The sequence below is a fragment of the Bos taurus genome, chromosome 3 (assembly GCF_002263795.3).
Source record: "Bos taurus isolate L1 Dominette 01449 registration number 42190680 breed Hereford chromosome 3, ARS-UCD2.0, whole genome shotgun sequence".
Taxonomy (NCBI): domain Eukaryota; kingdom Metazoa; phylum Chordata; class Mammalia; order Artiodactyla; family Bovidae; genus Bos; species Bos taurus.
Window position 1 is genome coordinate 83,588,156 of NC_037330.1, and position 24,623 is coordinate 83,612,778.

The 24,623-nt window shown below is 40.4% G+C and overlaps 1 protein-coding gene across 5 annotated transcripts in view; it reads right to left on the reverse strand.

The window, feature by feature from the left end:
- PATJ (PATJ crumbs cell polarity complex component) overlaps window positions 1-24,623 on the reverse strand; it is a 381,060-nt gene that overhangs the window by 33,060 nt on the left and 323,377 nt on the right. For all 5 annotated transcript variants that reach the window (XM_024989559.2, XM_024989560.2, XM_024989558.2 and 2 more), the window contains 8 exon segments: window positions 21,929-22,012; window positions 16,219-16,412; window positions 13,539-13,686; window positions 12,320-12,406; window positions 7,937-8,051; window positions 7,163-7,200; window positions 3,721-3,843; window positions 2,860-2,964 (listed from right to left, as the gene is read on the reverse strand). In XM_024989559.2, the coding sequence (XP_024845327.1) occupies window positions 2,860-2,964; window positions 3,721-3,843; window positions 7,163-7,200; window positions 7,937-8,051; window positions 12,320-12,406; window positions 13,539-13,686; window positions 16,219-16,412; window positions 21,929-22,012 (894 nt within the window).

Genomic DNA, 24,623 nt, shown 5'->3' on the forward strand with positions numbered 1-24,623 from the left:
TACACTACATTCTAAAGCTTTCAAAGAGAAAAGCATAAGCTATTGGGTTGGCCAAGAAATTCCTTCTCCTGCTATCCATAGTTGTTACTGATTCCAAGTCTTATTCTCTGTGTTTGTCTCTACTGTTTCATTTATTCAGCCAATACCTATGAAGTATGTGTCAGGCAGTGGGAATGTCAACCCCAAGAAGTTGTGGATGGCCATGTTTATCCCATTTCCAGCACTGAAGTCTTCCCAAGCTTTGGTAGCACACTTCCTCTGTCTGCTGGATCTCTCTACCTTGGGTGCCTCCAAACACAACGTTCTCTTCTCTCCCAACATACCCTTCCTGTATTTCCTAGTTTAGTTACTGCTGCCTTAATCCACATTCTATATGCTAAAAGGTCTGGATCCAGAGAAAGCCCCACAGGCTCCTGTAGTGACAAAAATCCCTGATACACTCATTTTATCCTCTGTGTTCTCAAAGAAAGAGGTAAAAACAAAAATTTGTATAAGAGTCTGGGTTATCTGGCTTTGTCCAAAAAAGGTTGGATGGTAATTCATAGACAAAAGTGCTAAACCAGGCAAACTTTCAAAACCAGGCAAATCCAGGCAAACTCTACCTCCAAATATAGTTGAGAATATTTAAAATGATCCCTACATCCAAATCAATTCCCACTGACCAATTTTCATTTGACAATAAGATACCATCAGACTTCAAGGGCAGGAATAGCTGCTTCTTTACTATACCTAGCACTAGCAATTTAAACTACAGGAAGAAGCTTCCAGAAGTGTTGGTGGTCTCCTCCACTCTCTTCCCCTTCTCCACCCCGAGGTCTGCTGACCCAGATCTAATCTTCCCTGTGCCATCAGCAGTTGCTGATCGCTTTGCATGTGCACCAACAAGAAGTATTTTCCACAACATCAGACACAATTATCTGACCTTCCTACTGCTCTGCCACTGGGCTGGCTCACCTGATCATGAAAATAATCACCTACTGACAAGTCAGCTGTGATAATGTATTGCTGGTACCACTCCATGCACAGTGTTTCAATTAAAGTGAATACAACTATGCAACTGAAAGGCGTCCGACACAAGATGTAAGAATTTCCCGAGTTCTGTCTCTAAAGCTTTTAGCAGCACGTATGCCCCATACCCACACACATACACATACAGAGTTGAGTAGATCACAACCGTCAAAATCCCAAAGGATTCTATTACGTTTTTAACAGCACCTGTTAGACAAATAACACCACCATCTAATGTAATTAATGCAAGAGAACGCTTTGAAACCAAAAGTCATTTTCTTAAAATGCAGAAATAGGAAAAATAAGGAATCCCTTCAGAAGTATGTTAATAGTGGCAATTTGGCTGAATGGAGCATTAACTTCTGCACAGGGAGACCGTGCGCTCATCTCCACTTAAGGAACTTTACATGGTGAATGTCATACTTTCACATTGTGCCTTCCCGTTTCTTTGTGAAGAAGATGGAGCTGAATAAATTACGCTGGAAAATAACAACGTCAATAATACTAGATTCCACTAAGGGAAACACTTTCCCCACTCCCTCCCCCCACCCCAACCCCCTCCTGTACATAGTTATCCTTTGAAACAACTTTCTGGTAAAATCCTGTATAACTAATGGGCCACAGCTCTGTGATTGAAGAGTTGCACTTGCATGGCCTCTAGGGGTCAGCATAACTCGAAGGAAAGGCAAGAGCTGGAAACAAGAAAAAGCCAGGATTTGCAGGCTCTGAGGAAGACTGAGGGGTGGAAGGCGAAATGACAGGTAACCCCTGAGGATGAGGACATGAGGAAGCCATCTCTGGGACTCTACCCCCAGTCCACTCAGTTTCCATTTGTGTTCAACAGAAACTTGGGGACCCAGATCATTGAATAATACGTTGCCTATCACATAAACTCCCTGGAAACCCCTGGCAGTCTTTTACAACTCCCTTCCATGTGTTGAAAGCCACCGACTTTGGTTAAATGTCTGTTTTGGCACTTTTGACTTAGACCTCTGAGATGGTGAGACTTAAGCACCATAAATTGTTCCTCCCCAAAGTAATGGTTTTTCAATTCGAACTTATTAAAGACTAGAATGATTAGAGGGGCTGGCTAGCCCTTTCTCTGAGATACTAAATGGTGAGTTTTATTCTTTTTACCTATAGACCATTTAATATTACCCCTGCAGAAGGATGGTGTTTATAATCATAGATTCTGGGGGGAGGTCGGTAATGAAACTGGCTGCCAGTCGCTGCTCTAGCTCAGTGCATGACATCAATCTCAGAGATACTCGGAGTGCTGAAAGAGAAGGAGGGGTGACTAAGAGCACACCTTGTTTCTACTTCCTGGTATATTTCCCTGTGCCTCTGGAGAATACTCTTGGGGACCACAGCTGAAATATGATTGTCTGCCTTAGTTGATGACTACTATGTAGTATTTAGCAGTGCTGGCAATCATTTATGCTACAGGAAAAAAGCACTGTTACTTTTCCTGTCCTTTAAAGGACTGGAAGAAAACAGCGCTTGGACAGTTCAGATGCAGTTTTGGGATATAAGAAAAGAAATCATTTCCTATTCCATGCAAACTCTGATTTACAAAAGAACACCAGAAGCTAAAAGCCTTGTTGATTTATCATGTGAAGCAAAGAGTAATTTTTCTCCCCTTGTTATGCTTTCATATAATCATGCTCACTGCCTGTATGGGTGGCATTAAAGAATTTCTGAATAAAAATAATAATTTCTTGCTTTCAACCTTCATAATTCACATCAGCAAGCACCCTGCTGGGTGGTGATGCCTCCTGCCAGTGGCGCTCAATCGTTTTTGCTCGCCACTTATCTGCCTCTCCCAGCTGCGCGTTCCATTGATCGCAATACCTGCAGGATAATGCGCCCGTAGGCGTTCTTCAGCAGATTAACCACGTCTGCGTGAGACAGCCCATCCAAAGGTTGCCCATTAATGCTGACAATCCGATCTCCAACCTGGAAGTACAAAAGTGGGAGAAAAATCACTATCATTAAGAAAAATTAAATTTGAGAAGAATGCTTAAAATTCTTTGTAAGTCATATTTCCCATTTGTGGCTATTGTGAAGATTCTGTGTTTCTACTGTGTATGCATGCTCCAGAAGCATGAGGAATTTTTATGGCTTTCGCCCAAATACAGACCAATCAGAGAAACAAGAAGGGGGTCAGATTTGATTATTAAAAGGCCCGGCAGGCCACTTTTGTACCGGGGCAATGGTGGTGTTGCATACATCCATTTGCTACTAATAGTGGGATGCACAAATTACCTGTTCAATGAAGCTCTAATGAGGAAGCCAAATATTTTCTGCTTTATTTTTTTCCACCTAAATTAAGACTAAGGTGTGATGGGGGAAAAAAATCATAAGAATGTTGATGCTTTCGGTGGAAGGAAGATTCTAAGGTCAAATCTTTCTCAGGTGAAAATCAATTTCAGGTGGCACGTGGTGCTAAAAATGATATGGGAAGCTTTGCAAATGAGCTGCAATTTCATCTTTCACTGAGAAGCTTTGATATAAACTATATTTTTATATGCTTAGGGTCATAATGAATTTCAGGTACAAACTGTCGCCAATGCATTTTGCCCACAGTGTGGGTCTCTGATGGCTGCTGGAATTCCAGTTTAAACCACTGCCCACCACTGCCCCTGGCAACCACGTCCTGTCCCACCCCACCCCATCACATGGTGTGAGCACTTCCCCACCCGCTCTGTTTACTTTAAGCTTCTGTGTCCGTACAGCCACACCACTGGCCTGAATCATGGCAATAAATATTGGGATATCTCCTAAGGGACTTCCTTTTCCTCCAGCAATGCTGATTCCGAGGGCATCACTGGGCTCCTAAAAAAGAGAAGAAAAACAATGCTTATATGTTTAACGAAGAGTCACAACCTGATGGTCCCCAGAGAGTTGCTGAACAAAATTCCTCTGTGACACAGGAGGTCAAGTGAGCATAGGAATTAACTTCAGTGCTTTTGAAGTCAGAAAGACCAGTGTTTCAGCTCTTCATTAACTGAAGTACTTAATTAGCTGGGACAGGGGGATGGGAGGTGGTGTCCTAGGAAGTTCCTTAACCTCTTAGAGCTTCCATCTCTTCATAAAGTGGGAAGAAAACCACCTACCTCACAGTGTTGATCTGAAGATTAAATGAGGTGATATAGTACAGTCCTGGACCACAGAAAAAGCTCAGTAAAATGCAACAGTAGGAGTAAAAAATTTAAAAAAAAAAGAAAGAAAGAAAAAAGCAAACCCTATGCTACCGCTGTTCAGTGGCCAATTTCGATGCAGACTTGGCAAGTGTGTCCTCATATGGTGTTTATGATTAAATTACCGCACATATCATGCTCTTCTGGGTGTGAACAAACACACTTGGCTCTGAAGGAGCTGCAGGACCGAGTTAGAACAAAGGATCTTCAAGGACGCCCACTGCAGTGACTACAGAATTTGGAGAGAGAAGCAACACGTGGCTGAAAATGTTCCCTAAGATCATTAGGTGAGACTGTTTGGCTCATTCTGACTCTGCTAAAGAGACCCTGGCCTTTGTCCAGGTTTCTCTTACATGTATATCACAGGGTTAATATTTTAAAAATCACTAAAAGAACAAATGGTAAGTTCCAGTTTCAACGTGGTGGCATACATACCCTATGGCATCTCGCTCCTACTGATTAAAATGAAGACCTCTTGCCAAAACTTAGAGAACAACTACCTGAGGCTTCTGAAAAGTAAAGAAACTCAAATTGTGGTGGAGAGCTAGAATTTGGAGAAACAATAGCAGAGGGTACATTTTCCAGTTGTTTTCCGGACAGCTTTGACCTGAAGTCAAGGGGCTATAAAATTGGCTGTTGTTGTATTCAATTACTCAGTCGTGTCCAACTCTTTGCAGCCCCATGGACTGCAGTCTGCCAGGCTTATCTGTCCGTGGAATTTTCCAGACAAGAATACTGGAGTGGGTTGCCACTTCCTCCTCCAGGGGATCTTCCCGATCCCGGGATCGAACCCGAGTCTCCTGTGTCTCCTGCATTGGCAGGTGGGTTCTTTACCTCTAGTGCCACCTGGGAAGCCCCCATATAGTTGGTGCAAATTGTTAAAACTTTGAGGTTAACTCATCTTTCTGGTCAGGGGAAAGAGGAAAAGGAGACCTGGTGGCTGGAGAATGAAGGAAGAAAACTAGAGTAGAAAGAGTCAGAGAGAGGGATCCCGGGAACCCACAGAATTCTGAAGCTCAACTCTAAGCCACACTCGTGAGGGACAGCCCCACACTCAGGAACTGAACTGAGATTTGAACCACCACTCATACCATAACTTGCAATATGAGCCTAACTGGGTGGATACTGCTAAAACATAAACAACATTCTTCAGGGTCTATATAGCATAACATTTAGCAGGGTTGGAAAAACCCTGTTACTTGACATGCAAAGAACCAGGGAAATGTGACAAATTTTCTTAAGTTCTTTCAAATATGTAGGACAGTTTAAAGCCAAGATGATACCATTGTCTGGCAGGGCTCTCAAATTATGCAGCCCATGTTAACATATGATAACAAGGACATACATGTTAGGGGAGTGGTTTGGGAAAAAGGACCTACAGGGTTGCAAGGCTTCTGTAGTTTTACCTGATCACTTAAAAATATACATAGGTCAATGTGCTTCAATTTTACCTCGGTAAAGTTGGAAAAAGGAAAAAGAACAGAATGACCAAAAAACCATACGAGAAAAAACTTCAACACCCTGTTTTCCAAAGTTTGTGCCCAGCTTCTATATGCATCTGAATGCATCAATAGTAAAGCCCTACATGCAAATGGCAAGATGCGTTTCATTATAAAGTTTCTGCTCTGACTATATGTAGAAAAACAGGGTGGGTAGGAACTGGCCTTTTTATAAAAGCCTGTAAAAACAAGCAGCTGAAATGACTAAGAAAACAGAAAATGATATGCTATAAATCTTGGAATGAGAAATTTATGGAATAATTTGGTTATGTTCAAATTCATTATGATGTTTCTTTAATTTATCCATAATTATGCACATATTGGTACATTTTAACTTCCCCATCCAAGGAACATTTGAGTTGCCACTCTGGTGGAAAGATACTTGGAATAATCAGGCAGATTTAGTCAAAGTTGCAGCCAATGACAAAGGATTCCACTTCCTGGACATTCATGATGAACTAGGTACTCTGCTAAGTACATTGTGTGCATGACCTCATTAATCCAAACAACAAGATTTACCTTGTGAGGTGTTAGAAGCCCAATCTACAGATGAGCAAACTGAGCTTAAGTAACTCGCCACAGGTCATAGAGCTAATAAATGGTAAAGTGTCTTTAAACATAAGTCTAATTGAGTCCAGAGAACCCAGTTAAGCTGGATATCACTTTACTACAGCTGAACTATGAATACAACAAAGTCAGAATTTTTTTCATTACTTCTTGAATCCCAAATTTAATAATAGGCATGAGCAAAATAAAAGTGCTTTCTAACACTCTGCATATCACACAGGAGTCTGAAAATTAGGACTTGATGACTTTATGAACTGAAACGCATCCTACACAGTCTTCTCCAGAGAGCAATTTAGCATTATGTATAAAAGCCTTTGAAAACCAAGTGTGGATTTTGACCCAACAATTTCATTTCTAAGAAATAATCCTAAAGAAAACACCCATGATATGAGCCAAAAAGAAAATACAAAGATATCTTTTGCTATAAAAGATAGCAAAAGTTGAGAAATATGCTACTTGTTTAATAAGAGGACATTGGCTAAGAAAAATTACAGCACATTTATATGATGGAATACTATGTTAACTGACAAAAATCATGCCATATGCTGTCAAAAAATACTGACTTGCATGACTAAGAGTCCATGCTGTAAAGTAAAAAAGGCAAGCTACAACAGTACGTCTAATTGATACCATTTTTTTGTTTGTTTTTATAAAACTTAAACATGGTACACAAAATGAAGTGGATGGGATGCACCAAAAAATTCACAGTGGTCATGAACGTGCTTTGCTTTATTTTTCTAAGTATGTCTGTGTTATACAGACCATTTATTTACTTCAGTAACTTAAAAGAGCACACTAATAATCCAATACATTGCATTGAGGGGAAGATGTACATATTATGCAAATCTAAAACAAATCAGAAAAAAATAAAAAAAATCAATGACTTACCCTGATTATCTCAACAGTCCTTGGTCCCACATCTGTGCCTATTAAAAAGCAACAAATTAACTTTTTAAAAGTAAGAGATAACATATCTAGGATATAATATTGTCCCATGAAAATGGCATCATTTTCTCGGTCTTTAAGGAGAGAATACTGAGGCAAGAAGGCATTGTACCCTTTCTCAAAATTCTAACTGGCGACCATCTATCAGGGGTTATGTCCTCTATTTTTAGCAAGTCCTTCTGTTTGAGATAGATGTGGCCATAATCATTTGGTCTGACAAAAGCAGATGGACTATAGCAGCAGTTGCTTGGAATATGGTGAGTAAATGGCTTGGAGGGTGAGCCATTTGTGTCTCACAGCACATTTTTCTGCCTTAATCAAAGATAACTTTACCCAAGGAAAGACTTAAAACCCCCCTTCCCTGGCCCACCCATGATGGGATACACACTCTGACCTTCCTTGAGTGACCCATAATTTTTAAATTTTCTCTTTGGAAATGGTTTTCCTTTATGAAGTACTTTAGATTTCTGCTTTTCTTCTTTTCATGTGTAAAGTTAAGGCACATTTCAAACACAGATCTCTATGGCTTTCCTTCCTTTAGAACAGGGCTTTCAGAAACTTTGGGGCTCATGTGGCCGTGTTCAAAGGTTTAAAAACATTTTTGCTATACACCTGAAACTAACACAACATTGTAAATCAACTATACTCCAGTAAATTTTTTTTAAAAAAAGATTGGGTAACAGGATGGTTTTGCTGATGGTGTGTCTGAAGTAATACCTGAATTTTGGGGGGAAGGATCTGAAGCTCGTTTTGTGCCAACCAGGTTTTGCAGGCTGGTGATGACAGGAGCCAGGGAAGGATGGAAACTGCTGTGTGTGCTATGCTGACTCCCCTGAAAAGGAAACTCAGTGGTCAGTTTTAGAAATTCATACTTAATATTACTGTTTTACCTACTGAAGTAACCATAACCATGTAATAGAAAATTCTGTGGAGGCCAAAAAAGAAAACAAAAAGGAAAACTCACACTCCCTCTATCATCACCCTGCTGCTAAGTCACTTCAGTCGTGTCCGACTCTGCAACCCCATAGACGGCAGCCCACCAGGCTCCCCCGTCCCTGGGATTCTCCAGGCAAGAACACTGGAGTGGGTTGCCATTTCCATCACCCTAAATAACCCCATTGGAGAAGGCAATGGCACCCCACTCCAGTACTCTTGCCTGGAGAATCCCATGGACAGAGGAGCCTGGAGGGCTGCAGTCCATGGGGTCGCTGAGGGTCGGACACGACTGAGCGACTTCACTTTCACTTTTCACTTTCCTGCATTGGAGAGGGAAATGGCAACCCACTCCAGTGTTCTTGCCTGGAGAATCCCAGGGACGGGGAAGCCTGGTGGGTTACCGTCTATGGGGTTGCATAGAGTCGGACACGACTGAAGCAACTTAGCAGCACCAGCAGCAAATAACCCCATTTACCATTTGCTCCACTACTTTCTCCATTATATGTGCTTTTATACGTGGTTTCAATCATCAAGGTAGAAAGCATGCAGTAATTTCAGCTCTTTGTGTGCCACATGAAATCAGAAACATTTTCCTAGTGTGTTACACAGTGTTTACATATGATCAGTTAATGACACTAAGTGTCATTGGGGGGTGCATTTAACATGTATTTTCTTATTACTCAAATACATGAGCTATTTTGGTAAAACAAGCTCTGGGAATTGGTGATGGACAGGGAAGCCTGTTGTGCTGCAGTCCATGGAGTCATAAAGAGTCAGACATGACTGAGCAACTGAACTGAAAATCTAGATCAACAGGAACTTGATTATATAGAATGCTCAAGTATAAGAAAAAGCAGCAAATATCAAGGGAATACGTTATTTTAGGAATATTAAAAAAAATTTTTTTCTCAAAGATTTTCCCAGAGTTGGTAATAATTCAGCTCAATCTGCTATCCCTCCATTGTGCTAAGTCACTTCAGTCGTGTCCGACTCTTTGTGACCCTGTGGACCATAGCCCATCAGGCTCCACTGTCCATGGATTCTCCAGGCAAGAATACTGGAGTGGGTTGCCACTTCCTCCTCCAGGGGATCTTCCTGATCCAGGAATCGAACCCAAGTCTCTTATGTCTCCAGCACTGGCGGGCAGATTCTTTACTACTAGTGCCCCTTCATTACTGTCCTTTTAAATAAATCTAATGTTTATTTAAATAAATTTAGATAATCTATAGCCATGTTTGGCTGGGGCTATTTAATGAAAATCATATGCACAGTGAAGGATCTTCCCAATGCACACAACAATGACATCAATAATGAATAAAGAACTTTTTTCTATCAAATTCTCAAGGTTATGCCTTAATTGCCTCAAAATTTTAAAGTAAATCTAAGACTACAATTATCACCTGACAAATTATAATGTGATCCATTTCCTTAGTATGATGCAAGTTGCTTAATATTTTAATGTTCCTTAAATATGAAAAATTTTAAATTTATAGAAAAGTTGAATGATACAGTAGACATACCACCTAGATTCCAAAATTAATATTTTACTATATTTTCTTTGTTAGGGGAAATGTTTGGGAATAGCTTCCTCTTTTTCTCCATCTGGGTCATGGGCTGGTCTTCAGTTCATGAAGATGCAGGACACGTCCTTTTCACAGCCTGCTACTGGCCTCCTTCCCATTAGCTACCTATCAGTACAGATGCATTTCATGTGGGTCTTACTTTTAAGGATAAAGTAAGGATAAAATAAGTAAATAAATAAAGCAAGGATAGAATATATTTGCTGTTTTTCTTAACATTGAATTAAACTTCTATCCTCTGAAATGAAAATTCTGTGTAAAGAGGTTAGAGAAAAGTATCTGATACTTCATCACAGGTTTCCAAAATATGACAGCTCACGTTTACCTACCAGATAAACTGTAATGGTGGGCTTTTGACATTTAATGGTAGAATCTCTAAATTTGTTATCTTTGTATTCACCTGAGTATGAACTTTATTAATCTCCTGGATGCATGTATACAATCTTCAAGGACAGAAATCCCGTTCTCCCCACCACCCCACCTGTCAGTTCAAACTCTTTTTAAAACAACAGAGCTCCTTGTACCCCTTTGTGCTTCTGCCTACGCTACATTCTCTACCTGGGAGGCCTTCTCGTTCTCTTTTTTTTTTTTTATTTTATTTTATTTTTAAACTTTACATAATTGTATTAGTTTTGCCAAATATCAAAATGAATCCGCCACAGGTATACATGTGTTCCCCATCCTGAACCCTCCTCCCTCCTCCCTCCCCATACCATCCCTCTGGGTCGTCCCAGCGCACTAGCCCCAAGCATCCAGTATCGTGCATCGAACCTGGACTGGCAACTCGTTTCTTACATGATATTTTACATGTTTCAATGTCATTCTCCCAAATCTTCCCACCCTCTCCCTCTCCCACAGAGTCCATAAGACTGTTCTATACATCAGTGTCTCTTTTGCTGTCTCGTACACCAGGTTATTGTTACCATCTTTCTAAATTCCATATATATGCATTAGTATACTGTATTTATGTTTTTCCTTCTGGCTTACTTCACTCTGTATAATAGGCTCCAGTTTTATCCACCTCATTAGAACTGATTCGTTCTCTTCAGTTTATCAAACTCCTTTTCTTCTGTGTCACCTTCATGTACTCTATAGGAAGAAAAATTTCATCTCCAGTGTTGTGAATTCTACATTGTAACCCCTATGTACAAAGGGGCTTTGATGAAATCACTTAAGTTGACTCTTCCATTAAGGAAGAAGCCAAGACAACTAGTAGCTTCCCCAATGGCTCAACTAGTAAAGAATTTGCCTGCAATGCAGGAGATGAAGGAGACATCATTCAACTCCTAGGTTGGGAAGATCCCCTGGAGGAGGAAATGGCAACCCACTCTAGTATTCTTGCCTGGAGTATCCCATGGACAGAGGCACCTGGTGGGCTACAGTCCATGGGGTTGCAAAGAGTTGGACACAACAGAGCGATTGAGCCCACACCCCCAAGACAACTATTTTGAATCTTAAGTTCCCACTTTTGATACAAGTCTGATCAGAATTTTCACCATTTATTGATGTCTAGAATCCTACTGCACCACTCACTGTCTTTTAATACACATGATATTTGCTGCCCATTACATAAGCCAGAAATGCAAATACAACAACAAAAAGCCCAAAAAACTTAACGATGTTTACTCAGTTTGCTTGCCCTAAAAATTGCCTAAGACGAGCCAACTAACTTGTGATCCTATTTGAACAATGGTATTTTTCTTCACTCGTTTCCTAACATAAATGAGGCAAAAGGGGCAGCTAATAGGATTCCAGAAGCACCTGTGGGCTAACCATAAAACCAGAATGCCTTCCAAACAAAGGCCTTGGAGAGGTTTTAAGTCTAAGGAAATCAGGAAGAAGACCAAAAGTCATCATGCTTTTAACCTCAAAACAAAGGCCCATCTAATAACCCACAAAGGGGATTAGGGGGTCACATGTACATTTCTATAGTTTAATTATATACGAAATAAGACAACATATAGTCTACCATCTTGATTTTGTCAGACATCACAGTGAAAAAAAAATACAGTGAAATATACTTTGTTAGGAAAAAAAAGTGGCATTTACATCAGCATTGCAAATAAACGAGATGTTTGCTAACCCACAAAATATCACCCACTAAGGCCTCCCTCCTACAGGAGAAACCCCCATACTTTGCTCTCCCAGGAATATACCATTAACTGCCCTCAGCATGTGTGAGTGGCTAGTCACAAGTTAACTTTATAGCAATATTTAATTGAATGAATAGAACAATGTTGTGCTAATGAGGGTCAAATTGCCACCAGATGTTGCTTCTTCTTCTTTTTTTTTTTAAATAAACACAGCTGTGTACATGCAATGCCTAGGCAATATAGAATAGTGGGAGAGAAAAGTGGTTCTAAGAAAATATTTGCAGGCAATAAAGGAGAGAAAAATATAGGGATTAATGAGTTTCCATCCCACCTTTCATTTTTTATTTCAAACACATTAAAGTACACCAAACTTAGTGTCATGGATATGCTATATATTACATATTATTTCCAAACGATCGTTTATGAAATGGGAAAATTTCTTCCGTTTGGGACAGGTGAGTGAGTGAGTCTAACAGGAAGCCATCAACAACCTGACTGTTCTGTGATGTCTTCCTCGAGGAGGTCCAGGAACCAGCTCGGAGTCTTCCAATCTCTAGCTGCACAAGGCCCTGTGCACACTGGCGAAGACAAGAAAAGAACAGGTGAAAAACAGTAGAATCTGTGTCCTAAATTATTATGGTAGTGCCTCCACTGATCTCTGCAGCCAAGAACATAAATGGCTGGTGAAGGCCACAGGTAGAAAGGAAATTCTGTTATCAAAAAAAATCACGTAAGGTCACAAACATTTATCAAGTCAATACTACTCATCTCATGATTTCCTGACTTCTTCAAACATGTTAAAAAGATTATATTTCAATTCACTTCCTTTCTCTTTCTTTTCCCTCCTGATGAAAGCATTTGTGAACAGTGAAATGATGAAGAAAAAGTGGTGAAAAGGAGGATGGGGAAAAATCAAACACAGAGGTAACACACGGGTAATCTGATAGAAGTCCTCTCCTGAGTAATAACTGATAGTTAACTATTTTAGAAGATCAGGATTTTAAAAGAAACAGAATTCATGTGTTTTGTAAAAGCTCCTACAACTACTATTATTTGTGAAACAGAATAAGATACACCTGGTGAGAGCTGAATGGCTATTTACAAGGATTTTTTATTCACCAGTTTCTTCCAAGGCAGGTAGGGTCCATGTGGCAGCAACAGTCAGTTGGAAGAGAATCTTGAGCCCCAGTCACTCTACAGCCTCAGTGAGAAACAGCTTGAGAGACAGAAAAACTCCTCAAGCACAGCTCTGGTATCTGGGCATGCCACTCTACTTTGGTCAGGACTTCATTGTGAGATGGAGGATTTGGTCTTTAGCATCTTTAATATGCCTTCAAGCAATAAAAGCTGAATTTGATGAATTCATGACAATATAGCCCAAAAGGGAAAAGGATACATTTTGTGACTCCAGGAGAACCCGTCCCATTGAATGGTTTTAGAGGACAACTGCGGGTACTTGGAATTCTCAAAAGTATGAAAAACTAGCTTAAATCCCCAAACAAGGTTCCCCTCAATCCTGTTAGTCAATACAATAGCTTTCTTTAGGAGCTATTCCTAATTGATTAAAATAATCAGAGATTAGGTCTCTAGTAAAAAAACCAGTATCAATGCATTTTATAAAATTCAACACATTTATAAAAAAGCTAAATTAGAACTACTCCCATTGGACTTGAGTTATACCAGCCAGGCAGAAAGCAGCTACGGACTCACCTTGAGGATAGTGGCCACCGTCTCCTGGGAAGCACTTCTCATGTCCTCCCCATTCACAGATAAGATTTGATCTCCCTGAATTAATCTCCCATCAAGGTCTGCGGCTCCACCTTTCACGATGTCAGAAATAAACACTCCACTTCCATTTCTGTGAATACCATAAAGCAGAGTAATGGCACAACCCAATATTTCTATATTAAACCTGAGATTACAGATATTCTTCCCAAATGATAAGCCTCAGAGTGCTCACCCTTTAAATAGCTTATATGTATTTATGTTGCCTATTGTATTATTCACTTTCACTGGCCCAAGGGCATAATTTCTGCAAGAGGATAATTTTAGTGAAATGAAATGGAAATTCACTTTAAAAAACAGCTAAGTACTGTTAGACACAGTATTTCTTTAGCAATTAGCTCAATTATTACCATCTCATCTGTTTCTAGTCTCTTTCTCACTCTTCCTCTTTCCCTGCCTTTATTACTTTAAGGTTGTAATTATATTTATTTGATGAATAAATAAGTGTATGTCTCAAAATTCAAGAGGTTAAGAAGGGGTGACCTTGAAAATTTCCCCTCTCGTCTGTTCCCCGCCCCCAATTCCCTTCTTAGAAATAACCAGTGTTTCCCATTTCTTTATTATCTCCAAGAGGCATTCTGTGTGCATGTGAGCTCAGTCACTCAGTTGTGTTCAACTCTTTGTGACCCCCATAGACTACCGCCCACCAGGCTCCTCTGTTCATGGCATTTCCCAGGTAAAAATATTGGAGGGGGTTGTCATTTTCTCCTCCAGGGGATCTTCCTGAACATAGGGATTGAACCCATGCCTCCTGCATTGGCAGATGGATTCTTTACCCCTGAGCCACCTGGAAAGACCAATATTCTGTGGATACAAAAGCAATGCACGTGTGTATGGTACATACGTGTGTAAATGGATATAAAAGAACATACAGTCTTTTTTTCCCTCCAGCTTTGTTTAACTTTTTTTCTTTCACTTAACACACTTTGGCAATTGGTCTTTATTACCACGTGGCGCTTACCCAATGTTTTAAGGAACTATTACTATTTGCTAAATTCATTTATTAGTAAACTGTTGATGGAAATATAGGTTATTTACTTCTCTAGCTACTGTAAGCAATGTGCAGTGAATAACATATCTACAGCCTGTATTTAGGATAAATTCCTAGTTGTGGAATTGCTAGGCAAAGAATTTTGAGAGCTTATACATCTGATCTTCTACAATAAAACCTTTTGTGCTAAGAATGTAAATGTTCCTTACAAACTCAATCTAAAGTGCTCATTTTGTATGAAGGTTATTTCATCAATCCACTCACTATGAGACAATAAAGAAAAAACCATTATTCTAAAAGGACTCTCTCCAAGCACATGTATGATCACAACAAGAAAGCAAGCTTCAACGTGGGCTCCATCAGTTATTCTGCACCCACAGGTGTACCAAGTATGCTTATAAATATGAGTCTCAGCTCTTTTGTTTTGTAATACATTTCCAAAGTGATGGTTTTATGGTGCTGAAATAAAATATAAGATCATGACTACACAGTACAAGGCACAAAACCAGTGCTCAAAAATGGTAGCTAATGTCTTAATAATAGACCAGACCATTTGGAACAAAGCACCAGGCTAGTCAACAGAGGTCAGCGGGGATACATGACACAACATATAAAACCAACTTTGATTCTTCCTAAGAATATGGTTGATACCTTTTAAGGCTATATTGGGGCATCACATGAAAATCCTGCAGCCCTGTTGGAATAAATACACACTAGATATCTAAAGTCAGTAAACTGTGGAAGCTGGAACTACAGTTTTAAGATCTTACTGATTTCTCTAGTCTACTAATACTGTTCTGAAATAATTACTGCAATTCCTATCACATGGGTAAGGAGCATAGATTTCAAAAGAGTAGCCTGGTCACCAGGATCTACCTATATTTTTGGTGCAAGCTATTATTTGCAGGATATCTTTCTTAATAGAAGACTACTGTCATGAAGAATCAATGTCTCTTGACCATGTCAACTCAGCTAGTTTCAGTAACTCCTCAACTGGTTTAACAGAGTATGAAATTAACATGGCACTCCATGGTAGAGCAATTTTCCTAACCCAACACTGTATATGTAAATCTCTTTCTTGCTACCAGCTGTTTCTTAGGTATGGTCGTTTTAATCAACCCCTGCCAGCCTTAGATCTAAGTGACTCCAAGTAGAAAGAACCTTGTTGACTCTGTTTTTACTCTTTAAGAGGAAAAAATAGGAACAGTCTGGGTTGATTTAGCTCAGAGGGTAAAGTGTCTGCCTGCAATGTGGGAGACCTGGGTTCAATCCCTGGGTCGGGAAGATCCCCTGGAGAAGGAAATGGAAACCCACTCCAATACTCTTGCCTGGAAAATCCCATGGATGGAGAAGCCTGGCAGACTACAGTCCATGGGGTTGCAAAAAGTCGAACACGACTGAGCGACTTCACTTCACTTTATATGACATGTTTCTTGGCTAAGGTCTTGCTTAGTAACATGACCTATCTCATTCAAATAGTCATAAACATGTTAATTTTAGAGATCACATCATTAGTTTATACATGGCTTTATCTTTCAGTGTTTATCAGCTTTAGTCCCTAGAACTCTGAAGGAACAAGGCTGATCAATCCTGACTCTGACACCATTTCCTTACCGTTTTCCAACGATGCTCAAGCCCAGTCCTCGACCAGCCTTCTTCTGCAGATCCACGGGGAAAATCTCCAAGTTCTCCTCATCCCTGTAGTGTGCTTCATCTCTATACACCACCAGTCGTACCTTCTGGGGGGTCTGCCTCAGGGCTGTGATGGCTTCTTCATGGCTGGCGCGCCGCAGGTCAATCCCATTAACCTGGAACAACAGGCATCTGAGACAGGGATGCAATAGCAGAGACCTCTCTGCCTTCAGCAGCTCCTTGACCCAATCAGTGGAAAGCCTCCAGAAATTTCCAGCCAGTTCCAAAGCACACAGGGAGTGCCCAATAGCAGTCATAGCTGCTTCAAGTACCATGGACGTGGCCCTTACACTCCCCTGCCCCAAGTAATTACAGAGGGTGGGTTAGTCACATGATAATGCAATTTTAGGTAGCTGTGAACTTTACTATGGACTCAACACGAGACAGCAGGGACTACTTGGCTCATTCAATTGAGGTCAAAGGGGAAATTAATATTAGTATTTGGTCAGCATTTTTTGGATTCAGTTTGCTGATTGAATTTGACATCCTCACTCTTAATTGCTAACATCACGACTATTTCAGAACAGGCCAGGAGGAAATGAGGGGCTGATATTTCTGACATGGTCAAATACTTTCTGAAGTCCACTGATTTGAATCTGGATCTAAGTGAGTATAGACAGGGCCATGCATTAGACAGCAAATATACTGGAAACAGCACTGAGTGACACTGAGGCCCTGCTTCTAGTCAGTCATGTGAGTCTGGGCAAGTTGTGTAACCTCTGTGAAGCTCCATTTCCCTTGTCTGTTCAATGGAAATCATAGCCAACTTATTTTTCACTTAACAAATGGTTGTGTCATTGTTGTTTAGTTGCTAAGTGGTGTCCAACTCTTTAGCGACCTCATGGACTATTCTGTTCATGGGATTGAATAGAACACCAGGCTCTCTGTCCATGGGATTTCCCAGGCAAGAATACTGGAATAGGTTGCCATTTCCTTTCCCAGGAGATCTTTCTGATCCAGAGATTGAAATTAAATTAGCCCTTTATGAGCATTTACATGAACTCTCTGATAATATTTCCATTTTACAGATGAGGAAACTGAGGCATGCAGAGGTTAAGTGACTTGAGCAAGGTTACACAGCTAGCACGTGGAGGGGCCGTAATATGAACCCAGACTATCTTTCCAGCCACAGTCTCCATACCGTGCTGCCTCATCTCACTCTAAGACTTGCCCCAGCCACAGAGAAAGTCTAGTATGGATGTTGCTAAGTCAATTTGACACCTGGGCCAAATTGACGGACACAGTAACCCAGACTCAGAAGAAAAGGTCATAGTTACGAAAGGTCATAGTTACGAAAAGAGTCAAACCAAGGGAAGGATAGGCCCAGGCCATGGACCAGTTTCTCTCAAGATGTTGGTCTCAGTCTGTGTGGCTTGGGCATGTCCATCTATCTCTGGACCGCCATTCCTTCACCTATACAATGAGGGGCTGGGCTAAGGCTTTTCCACTTCTAACATTTTAAAGACTCACTACTTGTGCTTAAAGAGTGATTACATAGATGGGAGAAAAGAGGAATGAGCCCTTCCTGGAGAAAGTGATTTTTGAGTGATTATTTAAAGTTGATGCTGTGAGTCAAGAAAATATTTAAAAGCCTAATTTTCAAGCTGCTTTTTCTTTTCTGATATATCCTGGTGGGTTTGTGAATCACTTAGATTAACAACACCCAGAATAACAATAGTTAAGCATAGGTTTTAGGTATAGATAGAATTTGCTTTGAGTGCCGATTTCAACTTACTATGTGAAACCTTAAAGAGATAACTCAAGACGAGTTTCAAGTCTGCCTTCCATGAATTAGAGATAATGATAACAACAATCATTATAGTATCTATGTACTTTGTTGTGAGGATTAAATGAAATAAACCCTGTAGTACGTTTGGCACAGGACCTGACACGTGGTTGACAGAAAATAGAAACATATTTTTACAAGGAACTGAAGTAACTACAGTCAGGGCTGGTAATCAGTGACAGCATTCGCTATTACTTGAGGGCCATGATCGCACTTCCTTTGTTTACGAGGTAAACCCACAGACAAAGGGGAAAACAATGTCTCCAGAAAATGTGGTCTGAGCTGATTATTTTCCTGTATTCCAATAGATGGCACACAAGACCACTTCTGCTACTCAACTGAAATATAGTTACCTCCATGGATTGAAGGTGAATTCTCTAAGCCTCTAAAATACCCTTTGAAAGGCCTTAACAATTATGTTTTAATTAAAAGCACTGTCATTAAACTCTAATATTACAAAAGCAATTCAGTCTAAATACCAGCATCAAGATGTCTGTTCAAATCAAAGTGATCTGTTGCAAGTTCAAAGTTTTCATTTTCTCATCTGTGAATCAAGTTCTTGTTTAGTTGCTCAGTCCTGTCTGACTCTTTGTGATGTCATGGACTGTACCCCGCCAGGCTCCTCAATCCTTGGGATTTCCCAGGCAAGAATGCTGGAGTGGAATGCCATGAATACTAGAGTGGGTTGCTATTTCCTTCTCCAGGAGATCTTCCTGATCCAGGAATCAAACTCATGTCTTCTGCATTGGCTGGCAAATTCTTTACCACTGAGCCACCAAGAGGCATCACTAAATGCACCAATAATTGTAAGAGAAACATTGCTGAGTGGTTAGAATATGGTGCAGTGATGTATTAAGTGCCTTACATAAGCCCCAGATGCATTAGAATATTGATTGTAAAGGATGAGGAGTGGTAACAGCAGGGCTTCTTGTTTGAGAAGGATCATAGGAAGCCCCAGTTGTCCATGGGGGTCTATCATGTCCCTGAGGGAGGAAAGGCATGTGGGGAAATGGGTGAGTTGCTGCTTTGGAAGGAAAGAATAAACAAACTAGGGCAGCAGCCCCTCATTATTTTATTCCACAGGGAAAACCAGGTATTAGCTCTCTATTCTTTCTTCCCCTACTTGCACAAAAATAGAAGAGGATAATGGGAATAGAGGAAGGGTAAGAGGAGGGACTGACCCTTAAAAAAAGAACCAGAAAGAAAACAGCCCATGTTAATCATAGAATCATAAATCTTGCCAGGCTATTATTTCACTATATATTTGTAAGCAAAATCTGGCTTGTCCTAATTTAACATAAAACAATAGTATAAAACCATGGAAGGCCAACTGAACTATCTGGGGTTGAGCTACCAGTTGGTAAAGAATCCACCTGCAATGCAGTAGACCTTGGTTCGATTCCTAGGTTGGGAAGATCTGCTGGAGAAGGGATAGGCGACCCACTCCAGTATTCTTGGGCTTCCCTTATGGCTCAACTGGTATAAATTGCCCGAAATGCGGGAGACCTGGGTTTGATCCTTGGGTTGGGAAGATCCCCTGGAAAAGGGAAAGGCTACCCACTCCAGTATTCTGGCCTAGAGAATTCCATGGACTGCATAGTCCATGCTGTTGCAAAGAGTCGGACACGACTGAGCAACTTTCACCTTCACTTTCACTTTTCATGAAGGCCAGGCTGCACCATGCAGAGAACTCTCAAAAGCAGAAAGGCCATTGTTTGGAAATGTATTACCAAAGTTTGCCTGTCTTCTTCTTGAGGCAACCTGCAGACTCCAGGCTGATTAGGCCTCATTACGCATCCATATACAGCAACCACAATTAGAACAAGTTCAAATGTGGAGTCTACGGCTACTTAGGAAGGAAACGTGTTCCCTGACCAAACTGAGACGTACATTTCTTAGCTAAACACACAATATGCTTTTGTGGACAAGATCCTGCCTGGTGTAAGAGAAGAGCCTATCTGGCTATTTTTATTGAGAAGTGTAGACCATCCATCCACACTGGGTAATATAATTCGGCCAGATGCCAGGAAATGGTTTAGTTGACCTTTCAAATTCTCCTTGCACTTAAAACACATTTGCTTTCTTCATGCTACTCTATCCTGAGTGTTCACTTGTACATGAATATATTTTATGAAAGAGAATGGCTACAGCTGAGGGTCAACTCAAAACGAGTAGATATATTTAAAAAAATTTTCTTTTATTGAGGTATAACTGTTATAAGATAAACTATACATATTTAAAATATACAGTTTATACTGTGAATTTATACCTGTGCAACCACTGCCACAATAAAGCAATGCACATATTAGATTTAACTCCACATGACTATTACAGAAAAATTTGTGGGCTTACATATCATGTTAAGTATCAAGGCCTGTATGTATCTGTACTCTTTTGAATATTCAATCTATCCCTCTGTAAAGCCAATTATGATAGTATCAGTTATTTAGAAAACCTACAGAGGGGGAAAAAACTCTCAAAACTCCTGACCACCAAAAAACGGTGCTGTATGCTAAAGCAGTCACGCCAATTCCCAAAGAGGCTACATTTATTTTTCTAACCTCATACACTTGCACCTTAATGAATGCACTGGGAATATGTCCTAATCCAATGATGAAGTGCAGTAAAGGCCTGCAGAGAAACCCAATAACTTGCCCTGAATTTAATATGCAGTCAGCCTGGTCTCTCTTTTAACTCCTTCTTGCCTATGTTTTCTACCCTTAATTATATCTCTGGTTTCATCTTGGGAGGCAGACTTGAACCACCAAAGGGAAAAATAAAATTCTATGATGTCATTCATAATGTGCTATATTAAAGTTGCAAAGCAAAACTGCACATATCCACCATAAAATGTTAACTATTCAATTAAATTCATCCAATGAAAGAAAGAAATGTTGCCTAAAAGTTTCACACCATTGAAAATGCTCTTTAGTTTCACCTACCAGAATGCCTGGCATTAACTTTCCATTCATCCATTCCCTAGTTTAGATGTTGCCAGCCTCAGCTCTTTTTAAAAGGCTTTAACACCTTTGCTAAATGAGAGTCCTTTAAAAAGAGGCAAGTTAAGCATTTCAATTTTTAATAAGTACCATATACCACCTAAAGGGAGAGGATTCTACATTTTCATCAGCTAGGAAACAAAGGTGCCAGGGCAGGGATCTCCATTTGATGCCAATACGTACTAGGAATAAGAAAATAATATTAATACTTAAAGCTGCAATAAAGTTTTTTAAAATACTAGATGTGCATGTTTATGTGTACATCTATATGTATGTGCTTTTAGAAGGGAATTTATAAGGTATAGTAGGGAAGCAAAAAGAAAATCAAATTGTGAAGTTATAGTTTCATCTGATTATAGAATGTTTAGTTGTACTTTCCCCTTTAATCAAAAAAAAAGTTTTCACAGACAGATTTAGATTGATAATCTGTCATGATTCTACTGACAGTTATTTGATATACATCAAAAAAGAAAAAAGAATAAAGTACATGTTTTGTCACACTGAGAAAGAAATAAGTGAGGATATAATTGAGTAGGGGCTTCCTAGGTGTCTCGATGGTAAAGAATCTGCCTGTCAGTACAGGAGACATGGGTTCAATCTCTGAGTCAGGAAGATCCTCTGGAGAAGGAAATGGCAACCTGCTTCAGTATTCTTACCTGGGAAATCCCATGGACAGAGGAACCTGATGGGCTACAGTCCATGGGGTCACAAAAGAGTCAGACACAACTTGGTGACTACAACAACATAACTGAGTAGAAGACCGTGAATCGGTACAGTGACTGTGGATCAAGGTCACTAAATTAGGACCCATACTTATTGGTATAAACCAGAATGCATAATCACATACCTCTAATATCTGGTCACCAGCCCAAAGTCTTCCATCTCGGGCTGCTGCCCCTTCTTCATAGACTTCATGTATAACTATAGCATCCTATAAAAAAACAAATGCTTATTAATTTTTAACAACCAGAAATGTTTCCTTAAGCCAACAATGAAACTATAGGCAGCAACTCATAATTTGCTATTTGTTAATACAGCCATTTTTATTTGACTTAAACAAAAGACACATTTATGGTATATTCAGAGGTATAATTAATTTTTCCCAAGTTTATTATTTCATTCTTTTAGGACTGGTTTTGCCTAACATTTCAAGTTAAACTTCCCCCATGTGCTTTACTTTAACTCCATACTGCTGCTGCTGTGTATAAACTTGACGTGAACTATGTGTCATTCTCATTTACATTTTATGGTATATTTTGAAACATGGTTTCAGGTATTTATTGGTATTCAAGGATTTGACATAAATGTGTGGCCTGATGAAGGGGGTCTGTCAGGCCTCATTACTTGGGCAGTTAAAGACAAGAAAGTGGAATGAACTAGCCCTGGAGGACAGAGCCTGGGGTGGGGGAAAGGGCATTCACAGATCTATGTGTAAAATAGATGTGGGCTCAAATCCTGACTCTTGGGCATCATGTAATCTTGGGCAAATTAACTCCTGAACTCAGGATTCTGAGCCACAGAATCAGGACAATTCGTTAAGATAGGTAAGGCTTGGTTGAGGAAAGTGTCTCATGGTTAATGAATGAAAAAATTTTTTTCTTTGAAGTAATAACCTTAAATTTTTTATCATCATAAAAATAACATATACAAAGTACCAATATAAAGGACTCAAGCAGAACTGCAGGGTGTGGTGAACTAGAAAGGGACTGCCTTCTGCACCTGGCCCTCAGTCCAGCTCCCCAGAAACAACCATCAACAACTATTGCAGTTTCCTAAGGATGCTTCCAGATGAATTTGTACCTATATATCATATTCTAGGCCGGAAAATCCCATGGACAGAGGAGCCTGGTGGGCTACAGTCCGTAGGCGTCGCAAAGAGTCAGACATGACTGAGCTGACTGAGCACCCAATTATTTACATGTTTTGGTAAGATTATTTAAAAAAAAATATTCAACTGCTATGTTCACACAATTTTCCTCCCTTTCCCCCCTCATACTGATCAAGAAGTCAAGCTTTGAAATCCCTTGCCTCAGGGATTTTTGTGGTGTTTCAGTTTCTGAAAACTGAATATACCAGAAGTCACTGGTTCTTTCCACTGCTTATAAAACTGAAACGAAGGGCACTGAAAAGGCGATGGCAATCAGGTGCTAGGTGTGCCGGCAGACCGCTGCGAGAAGGAAAGCACTTTCTTGTGTGTGCTTCTCTGGGTGCCTTTGTTTTTGTTGGGGGTACAGTTGTTTTTGTACAGTTGTACAATGCTTTACAATTTCTGCTGTTCAGCGAAGTAAATCAGCTGTGTGTATACACATATCCCCTCCCTCGTGGGTCTCCCTCCCCGCCATCCCACCCATCTAGGTCACCACAGAGCATGAAGCTGAGCCCTCTGCACTATGCGGCAGGTGCCCACCAGCCATCTGTTTGACATATGCTAGTGTATACAGCCAGCGCCGTTCTCCCAAGTCACCCCACCCCTCCTCCCACCCCCATGTCCACATGTCCATTCTCTATGTCTACATCTCTATTCCTGCCATATAAAGAGGTTCATGTGAAAGAGATGGGCAGACCACCAGACCACCTGACCTGCCTCTCGAGAAATCTGTATGCAGGTCAGCAAGCAACAGTTAGAACTGGACATGGAACAACAGACTGGTTCCAAATAGGAAAAGGAGTACGTCAAGGCTGTATATTGTCACCCTGCTTATTAACTTATATGCAGAGTACATCATGAGAAACGCTGGGCTGGAAGAAACACAAGCTGGAATCAAGATTGCTGGGAGACATATCAATAACCTCAGATATGCAGATTTCACCACCCTTGTGGCAGAAAGTGAAGAGGAACTAAAAAGCTTCTTGATGAAAGTGAAAGTGGAGAGTGAAAAAGTTGGCTTAAAGCTCAACTTTCAGAAAACTAAGATCATGGCATCTGGTCCCATCACTTCATGGCAAATAAATGGGGAAACAGTGGAAACAGTGGCTGACTTTATTTTTGGGAGCTCCAAAATCACTGCAGATGGTGACTGCAGCCATGAAATTAAAAGACACTTACTCCTTGGAAGGAAAGTTATACCAACCTAGATAGCATATTAAAAAGCAGAGACATTACTTTGTCAACAAAGGTCCATCTAGTCAAAGCTATGGTTTTTCCAGTGGTCATGTATGGATGTGAGAGTTGGACTATAAAGAAAACTGAGCGCCAAGGAATTGATGCTTTTGAACTGTAGTGTTGAAGACTCTTGAGAGTCCCTTGGACTGCAAGGAGATCTAACCAGTCCATCCTAAAGGAGATCAGTCCCGTGTGTTCATTGCAAGGACTGATGCTGAAGCTGAAACTCCAATACTTTGGCCACCTGATGCAAAGAGTGGACTCATTGGAAAAGACCCTGATGCTGGGAAAGATTGAGGGCAGGAGAAGGGACGACAGAGGATGAGATGGTTGGATGGCTTCGCCGACTCAATGGACATGGGTCTGGGTGGACTCCAGGAGTTGGTGATGGACAGTGAGGCCTGGCGTGCTGCAGTTCATGGGGTACAGTGGTTCATGG